This window comes from Pinus tabuliformis, chromosome Q (assembly GCF_031772625.1).
Source record: "Pinus tabuliformis cultivar Carrire ecotype Pingquan chromosome Q, CPIR1, whole genome shotgun sequence".
NCBI classification, from domain to species: domain Eukaryota; kingdom Viridiplantae; phylum Streptophyta; class Pinopsida; order Pinales; family Pinaceae; genus Pinus; species Pinus tabuliformis.
The window spans coordinates 968941501-968964948 of record NC_142296.1 but is presented as its reverse complement, the minus strand read 5'-3'; the positions used below and the strand labels follow the sequence as shown (position 1 = coordinate 968964948).

General features: G+C 31.5%; 1 protein-coding gene across 1 annotated transcript in view; it reads left to right on the top strand.

The window, feature by feature from the left end:
- The window catches only part of LOC149222712 (uncharacterized), a 121768-nt gene extending 105916 nt beyond the window's left edge, over nucleotides 1-15852 (top strand). Inside the window, exon 5 of the mRNA XM_089387657.1 lies at nucleotides 15554-15852. Within this exon, the coding sequence (XP_089243783.1) occupies nucleotides 15554-15852 (299 nt within the window). The remainder of the gene's footprint in view (nucleotides 1-15553) is intronic.
- The last annotated feature ends 7596 nt before the right edge of the window (nucleotides 15853-23448 follow it).

The following is a 23448-nucleotide window of genomic DNA, read 5'->3' as shown; positions in this document are numbered from 1 at the left end:
AATTATAAAGTGTTTTGGGAAAGATTATTCATTATTGTTTAAATTTTTTCTTGATCAAATGCAACTACTCACACACAATTACCACCATTGCTTAATTTATTAGCTATTTTATTTTTTATATGTTTAGTTATTTATATTAAGAATAAGTACCCTATTTATCCAAGTATTATAATTTTTTAATTTAAATATTTGAAATTTGATATGATTTTATTCTCTCATATATATATATATATATAATATAATATATATATATATATATATATATATAAAGTTTAAATTAAATAAATTTGTGTGATTTTTAAAAAGCACTGAATCTATATATGCATTCAAAAGAAGTCAATTTAAATAACACAAATCAAATTTTTTTTTAAGGATGTTAAATTCATATATATATATAATAAAAAAATTTAGTTTAAATAACAGAAATCAAGACAACTCCAAAAATAACACTTAAAACAACTTTTTTTTAAAAACAATTATCTAAACTCATATTTTAAAAATATTAATTTTCATTTTCCAACCATATAATTAAATTTATTTTGTATTATATAACATAAGAAATAAGTTTTATGATACTGCATGCTTCTTTAAAAATATTCCAAGCTTACTAATGAATTAGGTTCTTCTGAAATATTAACAGCTTCTTTTAAAAATATTCCAAGCTTACTAATGAATTAGATTCTTCTGAATAGAAAATAGAGAGTTGTGATTCCATGAAAATATGAACTTTGCAAGAAGACTTCAAGAGATTGGTGCTCTCCAGTCACATCTCAAATGTAACTTCTTCCGAGCAACTATCAACAAGGGTTTGTGTACTCAATATGCACAAGGATGGATACCAAGTTTAGGGAAGGATTCTTTATTTTTCTTAGTTCAAAATGATTGCATGTGAGGTTCAGAATTTGAGGCCATTTGTGGCTACATTTATGAGCTTTAATATCTACCTCATCTGAAGTAGTTACTTGTTTACTTGTCTATTGCATTTATTTAGTTCATATCTGCATTCTCCCTATCCCTCTTTTTCTCTAGGAGAATCAAGGCCCTCATGTTTCTTCGATTTGCTATTGAACATATAAGGTAAGTTTAAATATTTACCCATTTGTTTACAGCTAACATGCCACGATGATACTCTTATTGCCGGAGATTTGGCGGGAAGGAATCTTACAGGACAGTTCAATGGATTAATGAATCTCTAAACAAAATTAGACCCTCTTTTTGTTTATGCAACCTCTAAGTAGTTTTCCAAATGAGAAGTCCTAGAGTAGAACAAATACCAATGACGAATATTAATTGTATATCCATATATAGGAAACACAACTATTATTAATTGTATATCCATATACAGGAAACACGACTAATTTTGTAGTTTGGAAATATATTTGTTGGTGTGTTTGAAAGTACTGTTTATTTACAAGTCTTCTACATGGAAACATGGAACTCTCGTTGGGCTTTTTTAGTGAAAATAATTTGCGTTTGAATATTATATCATGAGATAAAATAGTTGCAACATTTTAATTAAATTTAAATGGTGGTTTTCAATAGTTATATAATTTAAATAATTATATATAAATTTGTACAATTTATTATACATAATAATAAAGATCCATAAAACTAAAATATCATATTTTATAATATCTATGTAAAATTTAAATTTTTAATATATATGGTATACATATTTACAAATGTATTCTTCATACTATTTTGGAATTTAAACAAACTATCGGCCTCTTTTTGCACCTTTTGGGGCAATTGCTAGTTATTTACCTCTCTTAATTTAGTCTCTTCAATACTCACATTATTGGGAGCAGAGATCAATTTACCTTCAATTTAGTTCCTTCAATACCCACAATACCAACATTATTGGGAGAAGAGATCAATTTGCCTTCAATTTAGTCCCTTCAATACAATTTACTATGTTGTTCTATTAGTTGTCTCGAGTATAATTTAAGCATTTACTATGTTTTTCTATTAGTTGTCTCGAGTATAATTTAAGCATTTTCCAGAGTTGAATGATAGCCTGTAGAGTTACAGCAGTTTGACTACTTTTACTTCAACTAGAGTTGAAAATCGAAGTTCATGGAGGAGATGAATTTCCTGCGGTTAAATCTATCGAAATTAGAATGTCTCTCTAAGTTCTAAATTCGGAAGTAAGAACTTTGTAATTTAAACCTTCCTTAATTGATGTTCTTTAGACTTTGTAAGAACTTTGTAATTTAAACCTTCCTTAATTGATGTTCCTTAGACTTTGTGCAGATTTTCAAAGCTCATTCCAAAGTAGCTAAAAATTCTAATTATTATTTAACGCATGAATGACTTTTATAAATTCAGACGGTTGAAATCTTCTTTTTCTAAGTTTCAATTCAAAAATACTTAATCCAGAAACTAAAGGGAGTTTTGTTTTCTAAATTCAAATATCAATTTAAAACTCGGAATGAAGTTTATAGTGAAAAAAAAGAAAATTATCTACTTAAAATTCGGATATCTACTGGAATTTGAGTCTGCGAACTCTTATGTTTTTTAAATAATTAATAATGATGTTTTCCAGTTTTTATTATAAAAGAAGAGTGTACATATGTTGTAATATATAAATTTTATTCAATTTTTTTAGATGTGTATAAAATTGAACTTTTATGTTTTTGAAATAATTAATAATGATTTTTTCCAGTTTTTATAAATGATAGTGTACATATGTTGTAATATATAAATTTTATTCAATTTTATTTTTTAGTTGTGTATAAAATTGAAATATTTAATATAAGACATTTTTTAATAGTAAATTTACTAATATTCTTTAATATAAAACATAATTTCTTGTTTTTAGTATAAGAAGTGAAAAACACATTTATTTATTTTGTAGCATAGCACAAAGTTCAGGCTTCAAAAAACAATTTTTTCAATTAAAAAAATCAAAATACTATACACAACTAAGAGGAATATTAAGAAAGGCCTTGCATAGAAGCTTGAAACAAAAAAAGGGTAATTACAAAAGGAATATTAGTGAGTAGGAAGACAATGGTTGTAAAATTGCACAAATATGTCATTTATGCATGCAAATGAAAGATATATAGGGTATATTTATTTATTTATTAAAATGAAAATTATTTATGTTTATGAGACTTTATGTAGATTTTCATAGCTTGTTTGAAGGTAGCTAAAAGAAAAAAAGTTATTTACTTAAAATTCTGATATCTATTGCTCTAGAATTTCAGCGTTAGAATTCTGAAGTTTTTGAAATAATTAGAAATGTATTTTTTTGTTTTGTTTTTTTGTTTTATAATAAATAGTATACATTTGTTGTGACATAAATTTTATTATTTTTTAGATATGTGTAAAATCAAATTGAAGTATTTAATATAGAACCAAAAAATCTTTAAAATAGTAAATTTATTAATATTTATTTACCTCTCTCTTAATTTAGTCTCTTCAATACTCACATTATTGGGAGCAGAGATCAATTTACCTTCAATTTAGTCCCTTCAATACCCACAATACCAACATTATTGGGAGAAGAGATCAATTTGCCTTCAATTTAGTCCCTTCAATACCCACGTTATTGGGGACAGAGATAAATTTATTTTCCCTCAATTTAGTCCATTTATTTTCCTTCAATTTAGTCCCTTCAATACCCGTGTTATTGGGGTCATAGATAAATTTATTTTCCCTCAATTTAGTTCTTTCAATAACCATATTATTAGGGTCATAAATCAATTTACTTTCTATCAATTTAGTTGCTTCAATACCCACATTAGGGGAGTATGTAAAAGAATTTTTTTTTGCCAGGGTTAACGAAATGGGTGAAAACAAAAACAGTTATGAATTAGTTTGAAATAAAAAAAAAAAAAAAAAATTAACTTGTAAATTTATTTTCCCTCAATTTAGTTCCTTCAATACCCACGTTATTGGGTCATAAATAAATTTATTTTCCCTCAATTTAGTTCTTTCAATAACCATATTATTAGGGTCATAAATCAATTTACTTTCTATCAATTTAGTTGCTTCAATACCCACATTAGGGGAGTATGTAAAATAAATTTTTTTTTGCCACGGTTAAAGAAATGGTTGAAAATAATAATAATTATGAATTAGTTTGAAATAAAAAAAAAGAAATATTAACTTACGAAGCAAGTTCATTATGAAAACTAAAAACATGTAGTCCAAGAAAAACAACCCTTAACCTTACTTCACTGCAATCTTTTATAACCCTAATGCATAAAACAATAGGACAACAATGTAAGGGAGCGTTGAGAATTGGGTTGCAATCTTTTATAGCCCTAATGCATAAAACAATAGGACAACAATGTAAGGGAGCGTTGAGAATTGGGTTTCATTCCAAGCTCCATTCATGCTGAATCGACCAATGGAAAAATGGTTAGAATCTTCGTTATTAATTTGGTTTCATTCCAAGCTCCATTTATGTAGAATGGACAAATGGTTGGAATCTTCGTTAATTTCTGGTTGGTTTTAAGGAAAGTTGGTTGAATAAAAACCATGTAGTGGGATGAATAGGCTCACCATTTTTTCAGTGGATGAACTCATGGATCAAAGACCTCTGGTTAAATCCTCGAGAGCTGATAGCGTACTTTTGTAAGTTTTTTTTTTTATTCTCTCCTATGAAATCTAAAGTTTTTTTTTTTATTCTCTCCTATGAAATCTACTTTAACGCTGGATATGAGGTTGTTTGTTGAATTTAGTTTAATTGTAAATCTTTTTGTTGAATTTAATTTAATTGTAAATCTCACATTAGAGTTAGTTAGATACCTTTAGCCATTGTGTACATACAAGATTTTTTACCCTCTTTTTGTGATGGGTTGCTTGGTGAGTTAGTGTAGGTGTAAATCTTTCTTGAGAGTTAATTATCTATTTTTAGCCATTGTGTATGTACATTGTCATTGATTCTAACCTAGTTTGTATATATAATATATATATTGTTTTTTAGAGTTGTTTGGGATGTATATGGGTTTTTTGAAAAATTCCAAGTTAGTCTTTCATCCATTCATTCATGATGTTTAATATAATTTTGCTTTCCAAGTCTTACTGGAAATTTTACTCTTTTTTTAGAGTTGTTTGGGATGTATATGGGTTTTTTGAAAAATTCCAAGTTAGTCTCTCATTCATTCATTCATGATGTTTAATATAGTTACTCTTTTTTTAGAGTTGTTTGGGATGTATATGGGTTTTTGGAAAAATTCCAAGTTAGTCTCTCATCCATTCATTCATGATGTTTAATATAATTTGGCTTTCCAAGTCTTACTGGAAATTTTATTCTTTTTTGAGAGTTGTTTGGGATGTATATGGGTTTTTTGAAAAATTCCAAGTTAGTCTCTCAATCATTCATTCATGATGTTTAACATAATTTGGCTTTCCAAGTCTTACTGTAAATTTCTCTCTCCTAAAGACGTTGGTGAAGATAGTAAGTATTGAATGATTAAAGAGGGTTACAATAACCTAATCCACCTGTTGGGGATCATCGATATGAATTCACTACTCTTTATTTGCTAGATGATTTCATAAATATTGGAAATAAGGTTGGTACTCAAAACTTGCTCTCAATATAATGAATTAGACTATAAGTTGTCATGTGACTATTCATGCTTATACATTCATGTGGTACTCAAAACATGGTCTCAATATAATGAATTAGACTATAAAATGTCATTTGACTTTCATGCTTATACATTCATGAGGGACAACTGCAACAAAATATATCCAAGGCTTGAAAGGCTATAAAATATTAAACTAAATTAATATTTGCAATGAAAATACATTGCAGGCGACAAAGGAAAAGCTTCTTGAAGCAATGGAAGGACACATATTGGGAGTTGCTGAGCTGGTATGACATTATAGCAAGGAAAAGTTTACAAAGTTCTCTATTGGGTATGCTATGGATATTGTGGAAAAAATTCCCACTTTGCATCCTAGTCAAATATATTGTCACTTCCGTTTAACTACTCATTCTTTTCTTAATCATCAATAAACACACCATTACTACTTTTGTTGAAAGTCATTCCATATTTGATGGTATCTTTTCCATTTTGCACAATGTAGAAGTTTTAATTCAAGCATGAAGAAATCTTTGTGGAGTGTGAATATTTTATTTTGTCTTTATTCTAGTTTATGAAAGATGCATACATGGAACGTTCGATCATATGTTTTTTTTTTGTGTTTTTTCCCCTAAAAAATCATTGTTCAGTGTTGGAATGTTTTGATTGGTCTTATAATTGATAGAGAATAAGTGCAAAGGATCTACTTGATGTTAAATAATTTTGGATAGATCTTGTCCCTTGCATCTAGCATGTTGGTTTTATTTAAGTATATATGCATTAATTGTTGTTCTGTTAGAATTAAATTTCCATTCAAGTTTAATTCTAGTTTTGGAGGGCTAAATATTTCCCCATAATATAAAAAAGCAAATATTGATTTTTTGATGCCTTATTTTTTATGCTGCAACTTGCCGAGGTATGATCCATCACATGATTTTCAAACAAAGAGGAAATGGCAACAACTGAGGAAACATGTTGAAATGACCAAGAGACAGAAAATTCACAACATCCTCCACAATAAGATGTTAGACTACCTCCTATATAAACTGGTAGACAATGCCATCTTCCACTAAGGCCAGATGTAAATCGACCTCCTTAGTATCCAGTGACACCTAGTAATTATGTGGGAAGACATGGGGGGGCGAATAGAATCCTACAGACCTTGTATTTTACCCAAGCTTTCAGAAAAGAGAAACATTGAAGATGTCCTTATCAGTGCGGGCTCTGGTATACCTATCTCTACATCAATTCCCGCTATAATTGAATGCACAGTTTGATGCATGTATGGATGTACATTAAGTTGGTAGTTTATTTTAGTAAACATGAATTTTGATGGTTGTGATGCAGGAGGTGGTGGTGCTTCTACATTTTTGTAGTTGGTCCTTCTAGTGGTGGTGGTACTCCTACCACTACCACTCTTGCCCTTGCAGTTGAAGAGAAAGAGGTCAATCTTTTGTTATAAAATATATAATTATAATTTTCCTTGAGACTTGGCCTTAGCACTGCTTTGACTACTTTGACTACAAAATTTGGGTAGTGTTGTTGGTAGTTGATTAGGTTAATGTGTTTTTGATACCATTTGTCTGTTCAACAAGAGGAACCCAAAGAGGAGAGTGATTAAATCTTACTGTAACAAATCCTATCATTACATTAAGAATCTCCATGGTAAAATGGTGATGAATTTTCATGATTAAGAATTTTGTTACTTTTTATATATGTGTGTCTGCGTTTCTTTTTATAATTAATAATAATAATTTAAAATAAAGTTATAATTGAACTTCTCTTCTAATCAAACATAGTCAATTTAATTCATCTTTTAAGCGAGAATAAATGTAGTTGTTAATTTTTTAGATTTTATTATGCAAATTGCTAAATTGCAGATTATTAGCATATCGTTGTGGATATCTTTGTGACATCTGTATTATATCCTATATCATTTGTGACATTTGTATTATATCCTATATCAGCATTTTGTTTGTTCTTCATGATGCAGAAAATTATGCCAATGCTTTTTGTGACATTTGTATTATATCCTCTATTATCATTTTGTTCTTCATGAAATCTGGCCAATGCTAAACGTACTCATCTTCAATTGAAAATTTAATGAGTAATCATATTCAAATTGTCAAACACTTTGAATTGTTGTTCTAGTTAAAGCTCAAACAAAAAATTACAAGAAGTCAAATGAAAGGTTTTGAGTTTCAATCCCATGGCGAGCCACTAATGAAAGGTTTTGAGTTTCAATCACATGGCATTGATTTGATATTATGTTGCTTGCATTTTTAAAGAAAGAAATGGAAATAATAGATAATGGTAAATGTTAATCACCTTTTAGTGTAAATAAATATACATAATAGATGAATATATCCTTTAATTTAATGATTATATTTTTCAACAACGTTACTCAAAACCACATAGTAAATAAGTATACATAATAGAGGAATATATGTTTTTTTTATGAGTATTATGTATTATGAGTATTGATTGGCCTATATTGATCAATTTTAATGGACTACTCTTCCTAGAACTCACCATATACAAAATGCTCACACGAACTCATGGGATATAGATGCAAGTATCCAATCTATGTATAAAGAATCATTCATAAAGTTGTGATGCAATTTCACTTGTGGAAATATCACCATCATGTTTTTCACATCTTAGAAAATCAAGAGCCAATCTTTGTTACAAGCATTATATTATCTATAAACGTCACATAATGTAAATAATTTAGCTTTATCTTCCACTTTTGCATGCAATTTTCTTTATTAATTCTTATTTTAAATGATCATTTACATGTCAAGATTGTTCCTCAATTTATGCCTTACGACGTTTCCTTTGCAACATCTGATGCAAATGCTAGTTGTCATTATATCATTTTTTTGGAACCTTAGTTATTTCATCAAATGTGGGTCGACGAAGTTCAAACTTTCTCGACTCCACAGCTGGCGCCATTATGTGACTTGGCGAGAAGAGGCATCACTATCTATATCAAGATCATCGACTGTTCTTGTAGGTTTCTAATCCTACGGTTGAGGCAGAAAACGGGTCGTTAGGGTAACCACCACCTCCAAGCAACGAACCCTCCCACTCAGTTGCAACCCTCATCGGCAAGGGTTTGGGATCTGTAACGACTCGTATAGTACGCTATTGTTTTGGTTAAATCCTACGCTCGCTAACATACCAGTTACATGTTTAATAAGGTAAGTAATTTTAATCGAGGCTTCCTGCCTTATTTCTTTCAAATTCCTGACGGGTTCTATAATTTTTAATAATTTGGGCTATAACATTTATAGAAGATAGGTGAATACGGAGTATGGCTTCAAGGGAATTAAATTATTTTTTTGCTTCATATAGTTAACAGGCTTCTATCAAACTTTCATTTAAATGTCGTTAAACTTCAAACCTCGGAGTGGTTGCTCTTCCATACAATTGGTATGGAAACTGATGTTTAGCTCTATATAGTTGGTCCAGTCGAGATATTTTTCTAGTTTTGTTACAATATTCATGTGAACTCCATTTTTTCTCTAAGTAGTATTGGAATAATAATTTTTTGGTAATAGTTTTATTAAGTTTGAGAGCTTCACTCCTGAGGGGTTTTTCTAGTCTAGCCATAGTCAGCATCCCCCATTAAATAGTTACTTCCTTTGTTCTAATGTTTCAGTGTTTTTTAATACTTAGAAGAAAGGTCTTTGGAATCCATTTCATTATTGGTCTAAAACCCTTGAGGAAAATTGTATTCCTTCATGATTGAAATGACACATTTACCTTTGAATATGATTCTTGGTTTAAGTAGATTATGTTACTTCCTTTGTTATAATGTTTCATGGTTTCAATGTTTTTAATACTTAAAAGAAAGGTCTTGGAATCCATTTCATTATGGCTCTAAAACCCTTGAGGAAAAGTTTATTCCTTTATGATTGAAATTAAACATTTACCTTTGGATATGATTCTTGGTTTAAGTAAATTATGTGCTAAATTCCAATGTCGATGCATTGATATGATCCAATTATTAAGCACATAACTATCAAGATAATAATTCTCATCATTTTGTTTTCGCTCTGAGTTTTTTATTTATTTATCTGAAGATAAATATAATGCCTGGTTGTTAGTTCTTACCAACTGGGCCTAGGAACTAAATTGGTTTACTAGAGAACATATTTCATACAAGTTAGCTAAATTCACACAACTTACCCCTTTTATTACCCATTGTCAGTTTTTTAACTTTGTTTATTATTTAAGAGTATACAGTCTCAAACGATAATTTTCTCCTTTAATTCATTTACACCCTTTCTTTCTTGTTATTATTATCTGTATTACAGAGGAAGCAATACCTAATTACCCTTTGGGTCCTAATTACCCTTTGGGTCCTACAAATTACCCTTCCGTAATACTTAGGTAATATATGTAAAGAACAAGGATTATTTTCAAATAGTGGCCCTGACCTAAAAGTTTGGAAACTAACAGTTCCTTCACAGCATAGTTCCCTTTATAATCATCAACACTGAAACTTATAACAGGGACTTACAAATTTACAACAATTTATTTATAAGCAATCATTACAAAGACTTGCAGAAACCTCACATTACAACAAATACAAATAGTATTCTATGTTATGGAATTCACAAATTAAGATACTTGTATCTCTTAGGTTAGGTTGTGAGGAAATTTATGGAGGAGAAGACCACTCCTCTCAACCAATGAGAATGTCAACCACCAATTCTTTCCACGAGCCAGTTTTCCACTTCCATAATAGTTGCTTGATAGTGACCTAGAAAGGTTTGTCCAAAGGCATTAAGATTGTACAAGTCAAGCCCAAGAGCTCATAGACTCAACAAATCTGACTTAGGGATGCCACTGCCTTCATCTAGTCCAAGAATACCTTCACTAGAAGCATATTTCCTTCCCTTAACAACATCTTTCTCAAGGGATTAATCTTCTTTCTCTCCCTCCTTAGTTTCTTAAGGTTCCTCTCATACCCTCTTTGCTTCTTTTCCCAACTAAGATGATTTATCTCTAGGGAAAGGGAGTAACTCTCCTTTAATTGTCTACTGAGTGAATTTTTTTTCATTTAGTGTCTTTCCCTGTAAATTCCATGACTGACCATAACGATTTTCAAATAAAATTAAAATAACTTCAAACATTTAAATTTCCACTAGGGCTTTCCACATAGCCATTGGTTTACCAAGTCACTGTAGTAAAAGTATATTAAATATTTACTTTTCATTGAGGGGTATTACATCTTCCTGATTTCGAGCGAAACAATGTCCTCGATGTTTCCTAGCCCTCAAAAGAGGCTGTAATATGTCTCAGGCATAAAATCTCCATCCCAAGTAGCCTCTTCCGGTTGAATTACTTCCACTACACTTTAACCTAGGTGATTTATTGCTTCTGAAGCATAACCTATCTTTGATTGAGAATGCGTAGAGGTTCGACAAGGAATATTTTGTCTGGTCCAACCTACATCCATAGTCATTATGGTTGTCATTAGTTTCCATTAATCATCATTTAAGAACATATATATTTCAAACTTTCTTATAAACACCATCAACTATTATTTATGTACCCAACATGGGTTATCACCATGTATCACAACCCAGCAAGGGTTAGTAACCTGCACTTAATAAGAATTAGAAACATCATTGTAATCATCAATAATAATGATACATGATTTTTACTTACCCAATGGCTACGCCATTCAACAAGGACCCCACCATGTAGTCCCACTAAAATTTTAGACCATGGAAGTAGAAATTCCATTTGCCCTACTTGCACTGTAATAATAATATTCAAAAATCATTTAATGTTCTTATCTTTCAAGATATATTGCAACTAGTGAATTATCATATTAACCTTCTATCTTAATTCAAATGTGCATTAGTCATGCATAATTAAATTTTAGGACGCCTTCCTTTTCCTGCGATATTCAAAGTGGCTATATTGTTGTGTATTTTGTCCAACTAACCTTAGTTATGCCCATATAGGGTTGTTTTGCTACTCCCTTTTAGCGTCCACCAAGAGTCCACTTTTCAGCATTCCTTCAATTTGGCCCTTTTTTCGTTCTGTATTACAGGTCGTTGGTGTAAATTATATGAGATTTTACTCTCATGTATAGTCATGGGAATTTTCTACTGGTTCTTTTCTTGTATATCAGATCCCAACAATATGTTATTATATTATAATTGACATGTGAGGTTCGGTGGAATGTTAATAAATAGTAGTTTTTCCTCAACATAGGAATAGTCAATTATCCTGCGAGACCACTCACACAATAATATTATTTGTTATTTGTTATTTTTGGTTTATTTATGTTCAAGGAAGGTTTTTCTTACCTTGTTCCGATGATGTCTTGTAACCAAAGATTGGTCCTTTAGACAACAACATAATTTGATGATATCAAATATGCCACAACAAAACATTACCAACATTCTAAAACAATTACTTCAAATTACTACTTCTCGATAGATATTATCTTTGTCTTGTGGTTTAAATGGACTTGGTTCTGACCACATTAATTATCCACTAACCTTTTCATGTAGAAGGCTTAATATGCGTTTTATAATTCATTGTTTTCCTTTATTTATTACCCTTCTTTTTTTTCTTTTCCCGTTAGACTATGACAATTCTAGGCCTCAACCTAGAGTAATACGACACGCTTATGATGCATTAAAGATAATAAGAGAACTGCATCCCTAAATTTTACAACTGTACTGTTTCCCTTAACCATGAATTTTCACAACTCTCTTATTGGGTTTACGTCCCTTTGTATACTACAAATTATTGCTTAAAATGTATGGGGCTATATGTGCCTTATCTACAAGGCCCTTCTCGTTTCATCTTCCATGCCTATCAGTAGCCTCAACACATCATGTTAGTGTGGTTATCTTGACATATTGGTTTTTGTAATCATATGTTCATTCTAATGAATCATTTGACCAAACTTCACTTGTGTCTATAAAAGTTGTTGTAACCTATTTTGTATTTTATACATTTTATTTTTGTTGAAAAAGAAATATATATATATATATATATATATATATATATATATATATATATATATATATATATATATATATATATATGAAGAGAAAAAGAATATAGAGAAAAGAGAAAAAAGAAAAGGGATATAAAAATAGAAAAAAGAAAAAAGCCCATGGAATAGGTACACTAATTTAAATGTCGTCGTAGATGTTAATTAGCTTTTAAATTATCATTTAAGCATTGATTAGAATTTAATTAAATCTTTAATAAAGTGTGATTTTATCTTTTTGTCCTATATTGTAATTATCACGCTATTGTCGACCATCGGGATGTTCCCCGCCTAGATCAACAACTGGGGGAACATTTTAGCCCTCGTCCCCTTGTGTTTCCGACATTTAACAAAGGCGGGGTGGGGAGGGGGTTCAAAAAGTTGAATTATCAAACCCGCCCCACCGACGTGTCAACCTTACATACATTTCGTACCCCACTTCTCCAAAACCACAATCCACCTACCCCACAAAAACCACCGCTTATTTATTTCTTCTCTCGCCAAATAACTAATCACCACTCCGCCTCTGCCATTTGTCACCCTTTCATTCGTTCCAAATGGATTAGACTGTTATATCATTCTATCATTCCACCATGATTGTTACACTACCACAGTAAAATCCCCACTCCTATCAACGATTATTACTCAAATGGTTAATACTTTCATACAATAAAAAAACACAAGTGTTTTTCTCCATTTCTTTCGTTTATTTCATCTAGTAGCTGCACATGTCCACCACAAATAGTACCGGCACACAACATTCATCATTGTACCAACCAGTCAAGCACCTGGTAAAACGATAATCCTTTATCTAATTTCATCTTCAACATATGTTCTTCTAAAGGAAAGCCTAAAGTAGTTGCAGAAAACCCATTTCTGTCCCCTGTTATAGACATAGAAAAACTTCCCTTAGTTGACCAATAGTACAAGATTTCTGAAATCTAATGTGAGTTTGACCTCTATGAACTTCACAATTGGGCTAAACATAATTTCTCAAATTTTGGCGATGAATTGAGTATATGGGACTCCTTTCCTCAATACATTTTCCCTAAAAATCATTCCTTCCCCGAATTTGTAACTTGGTGTCATTTTAGGTATATTCCCAGTAAGAGAGACATTATAGCCCAAAAAAACGATATTCTATTTACAATATCCCCTAAGTCTATATGCCAAATGCTTCAAATTAAATCATCAACTCCTCTACATCCTTTTTCTATAGATTCTCTCATGGAAATCTATCAAAAAATTACTTTTCCTCAGAGAGCCAAAATTTTTGAGATATTTTTACCTGAAAATGCAGAATTAGCAAGAAAAAATACTCCACACCCTTCCTCAATGTTTCTAGAGATGACTAGAAATGTTGTTTCAATGGTTTCATGTCTATTAGGTTATCCAACTGATTAGTGGGTTGATGAAGTTATTCTGGGATTTTTATCAACGTTTTCAGTAGGTGATAAACCATCACTTATCTTCAATTACAGTAAATTTTTGGCAGAAGCTATTCATGATCAGTTTCTGAAGTTTTCCACTGAAGGAGCCATTAAATACAAATCAGTTCTTGTATACTTGTTCTTTTCATATCAAGCAGATAAATTTAAGTTTCCATTACAAAAGCTAGATGAACATGGAAATCCTCACTCTGTAATTCATTGGACTTCCTTGCTAAGGAAGAACACCAATGAATTTTCTTTCAGTGATTATACAAATTAGTGTCTATATATGGATTCATGCTTTCTTATTAGTGATGTTGTTCTTAGTATTTCACCTAAAAACAAATGAATTCTTTATCGTAGTGAGTAGACAAAAACTAGAGATTCGTATCTATATCAAAATTACACAGAAATCAAAGTATATGGATGTGATCTTCCTCCATACAAACTACCAAAGTTTGTGCCAATCAAGATTTTTGCATTCGAATATATCAAGAAAATGATGAACATGGATGAGCTACATTTTGTGCCAGCTAAAAATAAGTCCTAATTCAAGTTGAAAGAACAGATTGGGCCATTCATTTGCAACACCAGAGCAACAACGAAGGAAGCAGACCTTCTCTTAAAACGAATGAAGTTTAAATTAAGCTTTACTTGGTCTTATGATCCCTTGGGGATTATTTCTAAGTTGAGGGTAGAACAAAATAAAAAACTACACCTTATGCATACTCTCCCAGACCAGACATAGAACAATACATGAATAAAGAAGAGTGGTAGGAAAATACATTGCAAGAAGCAGAAGAGAAGGTTTTCATTTCAACAACATTACAGACTCCAGTTCCATAAGAGAAGCAGACTAAGAGAATAAGGGAAAGTGTTTCCCCTTCAGCTTTAGAAGTTCAAGAGAGATTTTATAATTCTTAAGAAAAGGAAGAAAACTATTCCTCTTGAAGAACAATTTCAGAAAGAAAGTTCAAAGGAACATGCTACATTGGTTATAATAGGTCCCCATGTTGCAACTTTTCCAAGAATTGAGGAGATTTTCTCAAGTTCTCATGTATCCTTAGTTTCTCAAGATCCATTAGAAATAACTCAGACAAGAGAGCTAACTCAGAGTCTAACAAAACCAAGTATTTTTTCTAGATACAAGAAGATCAAAAGGAAAAATGAAGCACTAAAGGCCACTACCTATTCTGAATTTTGGAAGTAGACTTCATTTTCTCAGCACAAACTTCTTTCTGCACTTGATACTAAGAAAGGCCAATTTCAGATGGCCCTCGTGGAGCCTAAATTTCCCTTCCCTAGGGCTACAGAAGATTATAAGAAATCTATTTTTGCTTTTGATACTAAACAAATTCATGCTATTGACCAGATTGACTTACACAAGCAAGCTGGAGAAATGATTTACTCCACTCTGACTAGCTCAACAATGGCAGCATCCAAGCTGCAAGTTTCATTAAATAATATTCAGTCATAGTTAAAGTTGGAAAAAATATCATCTCTAGCTAAGGATACTAAGATTAAATCTTTAGAAGATCTGGTGATTAAGTTAGGATATGATCCTAGTGATGTGAAAGAAGTAGAAGAAATGATCAAGAGAAAAAATGTTGATATCTTAGCATTAAGGAAGCAACTTAAACTCCCTACTACAGAGGATCCACAAACTAAAGAAGTTGGAGAATTGGAAAAGGAGAAAGAAAACATGTTCAAGATCATAGTTGAACAGAATTTGCAAATACAGAAGATGGAGACTGAATTGGAGAGTTTATTAAAAGAAAAAGAACAACAAGCCAATGTATCAACAACTATTCCCATAGAAACAACTCCCATTGCAGGTACTTCAACAATATGAACTTCTATTGCAGTAGCCATTACAACAGAAACACAGTCCACTGATTCAATAGATGATTTAGCTAATGCTATGGGAGATTTATTGTTAAAGGGTCAAGAGATTGAAAAGTTAAAAGGTCAACTCAACAATCTTCAGGAGCAGAAAATCAAAACTGACAATGCCTACTCGACAGAGCTACAAAAGAGTCATAGGTTGACTCAGAGAATAGAGACCCTTGAAAATTAGTCTGATATTGCTCAAACTATTGCACAAGCCAAAGATAATATTTGGCTGGATATCAATGAATCCATAACTCAGTTATGGCCTTCAATTGAAATCATTTTTGAGCAGGAACAATTATTGGAAAATTCAAAGGAGGTAATAGCAGAGGTGAAGAAGGAATTGGGTCATAAACCAGGAGATGCAACCGTATTAATCAAAATTTTAAATTCAAAAACAAAGGAAGAGCTTGAAGATTATGATATTGAAGACAAGATTGAAACCATTCTGGAAATCAGAAGGATACTTACTAAGAGAAATTTAGTGTTGTAATTATAAAACAAATGTCATAATCTAGAAGCTAGCATTTAGAAGTTTCATAAAATATTTAATGTGCTACATCAGAAAGAACTTTTAGGTTTGAGAGGGATGGGAGACAGACTGGTTCCTCTTGAAGAATATTGACATAGATTGCATTCTATAGCTATAGATAAATCAAGATTTTCTAAGATCAAGGGAACCATTACAGGAAAGGATTTTATTGAAGGTTTGAGTTTTGATTTATTAATCCAACATGAGATCAAACACTTGTTTATAGTCAAACCCACCTTTCAGAAATACATTGAAGTGGATGAGACTTACAGAAAATTGATAAAGTATTCCATTCCTGATGAAGACAGATGGGAAAAAATATATCAGCTCATTGACTGAACAAACAACAGGTTTCCAGCAGTAGGGAACAAACTTTTAGCAACATGATGCAGGTTTGTAGGAGAAAAAGGACAGATAATTAGGAAAGGAAACATAATAGCATCTTTACAACCTCAATCATTAGCATAAGCCTCAAATTTTGTGCAAGATGTCCAAGCAATTCAAGATTCCTATTTTCTAGTTCTATTTTTGGAAATTAGTTTCAAAAGATATTTTGTAAAGAAATCTTGATTTTTAAATCGAGATATTTTGAAGACAATTTTATAAATACTTTGTAGCTCGAAGTACGAAGGGTTGGACCCTTGTGATAAACTAGTAAGTAGAATTGTATTCCTCTTAAGTTTTTCTGAGATTAATAGAATGATTTTGGATTCACCTTGAAACAACTTGCATTCTTGTGAGTACTTATATTTTTACTTATATCTTCATTTTGTTTATTTCTGCATATGTTAGAAATTAATGGGAAATCTGGGTAAGTTAAAATTGAATTTTAATCTATCTAAAAACCCCTATGAAGTTATAATGAATTACATGGATTAGTTAATTGGAACTTTTTGTTTTAATTATATCCTCTACATCTTTTAAGTGTCACTTCCCTTTAAGATTTAAATATATTTTTTTTTGGTTGTAAAAGGATTTTATACACATCATTTGTATATGACTAGTTAAATAATCTGTTTGAATGATATATTTTCTTAAGTTAAACTTCACACATATTTTCAAAGATAAATTATGTTAAAGGTGAAGAGTCAGCCCTTTTAATACATCATAAATAACTAATAGTATGCACTTGTTTAACAGTTTAAATCATTGGTCATCCAAAAATCAAAATTAAAACAAAACATTTTAGATTCCCTGGCACAATTCCTTAACCTAGAATTGTCTACATAGTTACAACATTATATTGGCATCGTTTCCGGGGAATGAAATTTTTTGAATTATCTTTCCCTAGGACAATGATTAGGTATCCCTTTTACTGGTGAATAAAATGTTACTGGGTTAAAGTATTTCACCTGGCGATTCCACAAAACAAATCCGGCTTCACGAAAGCACACCAAGTCTCACTTAGATCCTCATCTTTATTCTCCATTGTTAGATCCAAAGAGACTGGTGAGAGTTTCCTCTTTAAGACGAAGATTTCAAGCTTCTACAACTGCTTTTGTTTCACTTCCACCTGAAATTATTTCAGAAACTGATCCTTTTAGACCTGTTTCAATTCCTCCTGAACTATCAGATCTACCACCAAAAGTGTTAGAACTTTTATCCAAAGGGGTTGATCTTCAGTTAGATCTTCTTTTTTATTAGTTAGAATCTTACCAAATTCCTTAAACTGTTTTAGAATCTCCCAAATCAAAAGCATAATTAGGTTTATAATTACCTTAATTAAACCCTAGTGATTTCATCTCGTCTATCATTCATACCTTTCCATCTACTTCTGCTAAAGCTAAATATAGTTTTTCTGTTTAAACAAATCCTCCATTTGAAAGTGAAGAAAAATGGCCCAGAAGTGCAGAAGTTAGTATTCCATCACCATTTATAAAAATTACCATGAATTCTCCTCAATTATCTTTCCCTTCATCCCCATAAAGTCCAGATTCATCTTCACCCTCTTCATCCCCTCAAAGTTCATCTTCATCTTCACTATCTTCACCTAATCAAATGGTTGGTTTTCAACCTATCATTCAGGCTCGTTATGCAACATTAGTTATTTCTGGTTAGCTTAATAATTTTCCAGATGGATATCTGAAGCATTTACCTAGGTTTAATGGAGAAACTGATTTATTTTCGAAGGATCATTTCACTGCCTTTTTGGATTTTGCTGATAATATGAATGTAGAGCATGAAGATGTGTACATGATATTATTTGTTCAATCTCTTAAAGGAAATGTTAGAATCTGGTTCAGACAGTTATGAGCTCATTCTATTCCTAAATGGAATGAATTAATCGTTATCTTTAAAAACCAATGGGGAGTTAAAAATGATTATGCATACTATCTTACATAATTTGATGATCTAAAAAGAAATCTTGGTGAACAAAATGCAACCAAACTGTAAACCACCAGTGGTTGCAGCTAAAGTTAGATAGTCTAAAGTTTTTAATGATTATTTTGATGTCATGCTTAGAGAAAGGACATCTATCACCCTATCAGAAATGCAGACCAATGATATTGAAGTCGAATCTATTAGATCAACATCAGGTAAACATAAGTAAGAAGCATAAAAAGCTGAGAGAAAGATGAAAGCTAGGGAAGAAGGTACTTCTTCTTCCAAAAATCAGAATGAAGATCATAAAATAGATGAATTTACTTCTCTACTAAGAAATGTTTCAAATAGAGTTTCAAAAATGGAAGAGCATCCCATAGTAGCTCAACCAGTATCAAATAGACCTCAAGTTAAATATAAGAGACATTTTCAGCCTCAAATCTTACAAAGACCTAATACTGATCAACAGATCCAACTTGCATTGATGATTGATGATCAAGAACCTGAAGAAACTAGTCCTTTAGTTACAAATGATATTAATTATTTTGATGATCCATCATCGCAAAATGTTATAATTCCAACTTCTCATGATCAACCTTCAGTTCAAAATCTAGAGGCTTCTCAAGTTTCTAAATATCGGGGCTTCTCTGAATTTCTTATTGCTGAATTACATAGAATATATGATTTGAGACCAAGACCAAGACTCGGTAGACCAGCGAAAAATGTTACTATTAATGAACCTCCGGTCAAAACAGTTGAAACAAAAACAACATTGGTTCAACCACCTAATCAGCCAAATGAACGTAATACATTTGAAAAATATGTTTCAACAACTTTTAATGTGGAAAAAGAATTAAAGAGAGTTAAGATTCCAATTCCATTATCTGAACTCTCCAAAAATCTAGGTTATAAGAATCAAGTGTCAAAATGGATTCAATCTTCTAGTATTGATGCTGAAAGAGATGTGATTAGTTTACAGGACGAAACACCTTAAGTGGTTTTTGGTCCTAGTTCTGATATGATCGATGAAAATGTCCCTCTTTTCTATGTTACTTTGAAGGTTCATGATTTTCTCTTATATAATTGTATGTTAGACTCTGGGGCCTCTCATAATCTAATGCCTAAAGTAATCATGGACCAGCTTCAATTACAAATCACAAGACCCTATCATGATCTATATACCTTTGTTTCAAAGAAGATACCTTGTCTTGGATTAATCAAAGATTTAGTTGTAACACTTGCTCAGATCTCGGTTAAGAGTGTAGTTTTAGATATTGTTGTTACAAATATTCTCCCAAAATTTGGGATGTTATCATCTAGATCTTGTTGTTCCAAGTTAGGGGGAATTCTACAAATGGATATGTCTTTTTCTATAATTCATGTTTATGGGGGGGAGCATTTGAGATTATACAAAGAAGTGAGATTTATAAATACTGTTTGCTTTTATAATTTATTTACAAACTTCTGCACATCAGTCCTTAAATTTGGACAGTAATAATGTCTTTTCAGCAGATCATAAGTCTTGTCTTGCCCAAAATGTCCTACAAGGCCTCCACAATGTTTTTCCTTAATTAAGTTTTCTCTCATAGAAGAATTGGGAATGTACAACTGGTTTTTTTTTAAAGAGAAGTCCATTTTGGATCAGATATTCAAGCCATGGGATTCGATTATGAGAAGCTAGTTTCTTACAAACTTCGAAGGATTATTTAAAATTTGCATCCTTCTAATACATTTTCTTCATAAAATCAAATCCCAACACCTGAATTTGACTTTCCTGCAACAATATCTGCCTCATGCTCAAAGCATTTGCAAATTTATTAGACTATCCACTAATGTGATTTAAAACAAATGTAAAAATTTGCAAGTACTCAACCCACTTAATGTATTTTTGGTTCAGTTTAGGCTACTACATAATATATTGGAGTGCATGATTATCAGTATTTAAAATAAATTCCCTAGACAATAAATAATTCCTCCATTTTTTAAGAGTTGGAACCACTGCATAAAATTCCTTGTCATAGGTTGTATACATCCTTCTAGCCTCATTTAGTTTATCATTGCAATAAGAAATGGGTTTTTTCTCCTTCCTGAGTACTTCTCCAATAACATAATTTTTGGCATGGGTTTTCACTTGGAAAGGCTGATTAAAATCTAGAAGTGCAAGGATTTGTTGTTCTGTAATCTTCTTCTTTAGCATTTGGAACCCTATCTTAGATTCAGTAGTCCACCGAAATGGCTATTGATCCTTCTTAATTATATCCAAAATTAGTGCATTCATTTTGCTAAAGTTCCTGATGAATTTCCTGTAAAATATTGCCAAACCATGAAAAATTTTGACTTCAAAAATATTTTTGCGATAGGGCCATTTTACACTAGCCTTTACCTTTCTTGGATCCATCTTTAACCCTTCTTTGGAGATGAAAAATCCTAAATATACAAGTTTTGGCTTTAAAAATGAAAATTTCTTCAAATTTATAAGTAACGTTTCCTATTGTAATCTCTCCAAGACATACCTTAAACGTCACATATGTTCCTCCTTTGGTTGACTGTAAACTAAGATGTCATCTGGATGAATAATTACAAACTTTCCTATGAATTCCTTTAATACTTCATTCATCAGCCTCATGAATGTACTAGGTGCATTAGATGATCCAAATGGCATGACGATCCATTCATATAGTCACTCACTAGTTTTAAAGGCAGTTGTTGACTCATCTCCCTCTCTGATTCTGATTTGATGATATCCACTTTTCAAATAAATTTTTGAAAATAAACTAGCACCACTCAAACAATCCAACAAATCATCAATGCGTGACAAAGGAAAATGATACTTGATTGTGATTTTATTCAAATCTTTGTAGTTTGTACACATGTGCCATCCACCATCCTTCTTTGGAATCAACACTTTAGGCACTCTGCATGGACTAAGACTTTCTCGAATTAGGCCTTTATCTAATAGCTCCTACACTTGTTTCCTAACTTCCTCATTCTCCTTAGGTGTCATGCAATAAGCAACTTTTTTAGGAAAAAATGTTCTTGGTATTAGATCAATATGATGATTGATACTCCTTATTGGTGGTAGTTAACTTGGTAAATCATCCACAACAATGTCATGGTTTTCCTCCAACAATTCTTAAATCTATAAAGGTAGATAAAAAATAGTAGTGGAAGTAAGAACTATTCTAGGTTTGCAAATAATAAATGTTTTTACCTCCTTTGTCTTTATCTATTATAAAAACTCTTTGTCGCTCATCACCAAAGCTCTATAATCACTCGTTTTATAAGTCACTTCTTCTTGTAATGGAAGAAAGGTATGATTGATTACACCCTTCTGAAACTTATAAGTATTTTTATTGCCATCATGTACAAATCCCCTGTCAAACTATCATGGTATACCAAGAAAAATATGACATACTTTCATCAACATCACATCTCACATGATCTTATCCTTGTAGTTGCTAATATGAAGTTTTATCTCACGCTGCTCATTCACCAAAATTTGATGTCCTTTCTTCAAATTCAATTTTTCCACAACCTATGTAGACACCAGGTTGACAGTGCTGCCACTATAAATCACCATTTTACAACACTTTCCTTGAATTTTGCAAACGATTCAAAATAAGGCTCTCCTTTGGATTGACACAATAGTTTATTTTTCCTACTTAATATGTAGAAATTAATTGTAGATTTAAAATTACCCATGTAATTTACTAAAACATAAGACTCAAATCTACTCTAGTCATCTCTGTGGAAATCAATTCATGATCGAGAACACATATCAAAAACATGTATCATGATTCAACACACGTACACACAGATTTATCTAGGGTAAAGAAACTGCTCAAAACCCCTTCCTATCTGTATTGCATTAATCAAAGAATCTTGATGAATACAACATGATTTCTCAAGCTTGAGCACAACCCACACCTATATCTTCTATCCTATGCTTGATTGATTGAACCTAGCCAACATTTAGCCAAATTTCCTAGCCTCCGAGCTCCTATTTCCTTGCATTGTTTGATGAGGAATTAGCCTCTATTAATTAGGGAAATTCCTCATTGAGAATTGCACAATTCCATTAAGCCCTTCTCTAACTGTATGCACCATATACAAAATGCTCACACGAACTCATGGGATATAGATGCAAGTATCCAATCTATGTATAAAGAATCATTCATAAAGTTGTGATGCAATTTCAAATGTGGAAATATCACCATCATGTTTTTCACATCTTAGAAAATTAAGAGCCAATCTTTGTTACAAGCATTATATTATCTATAAACGTCACATAATGTAAATAATTTAGCTTTATCTTCCACTTTTGCATGCAATTTTCTTTATTAATTCTTATTTTAAATGATCATTTACATGTCAAAATTGTTCCTCAATTTATGCCTTACGGAGTTTCCTTTGCAACATCTGGTGCAAATGCTAATTGTCATTATATCATTTCTTTGGAACCTTAGTTATTTCATCAAATGTGGGTCGACGAGGTTCAAACTTTCTCGACTCCACAGCTGGCGCCATGACTTGGCGAGAAGAGGCATCACTATCTATATCAAGATCATCGACTGTTCTTGTAGGTTTCTAATCCTACGGTTGAGGTAGAAAACGGGTGGTTAGGGTAACCACCACCTCCAAGCAACGAACCCTCCGACTCAGTTGCAACCCTCATCGGCAAGGGTTTGGGATCTGTAACGACTC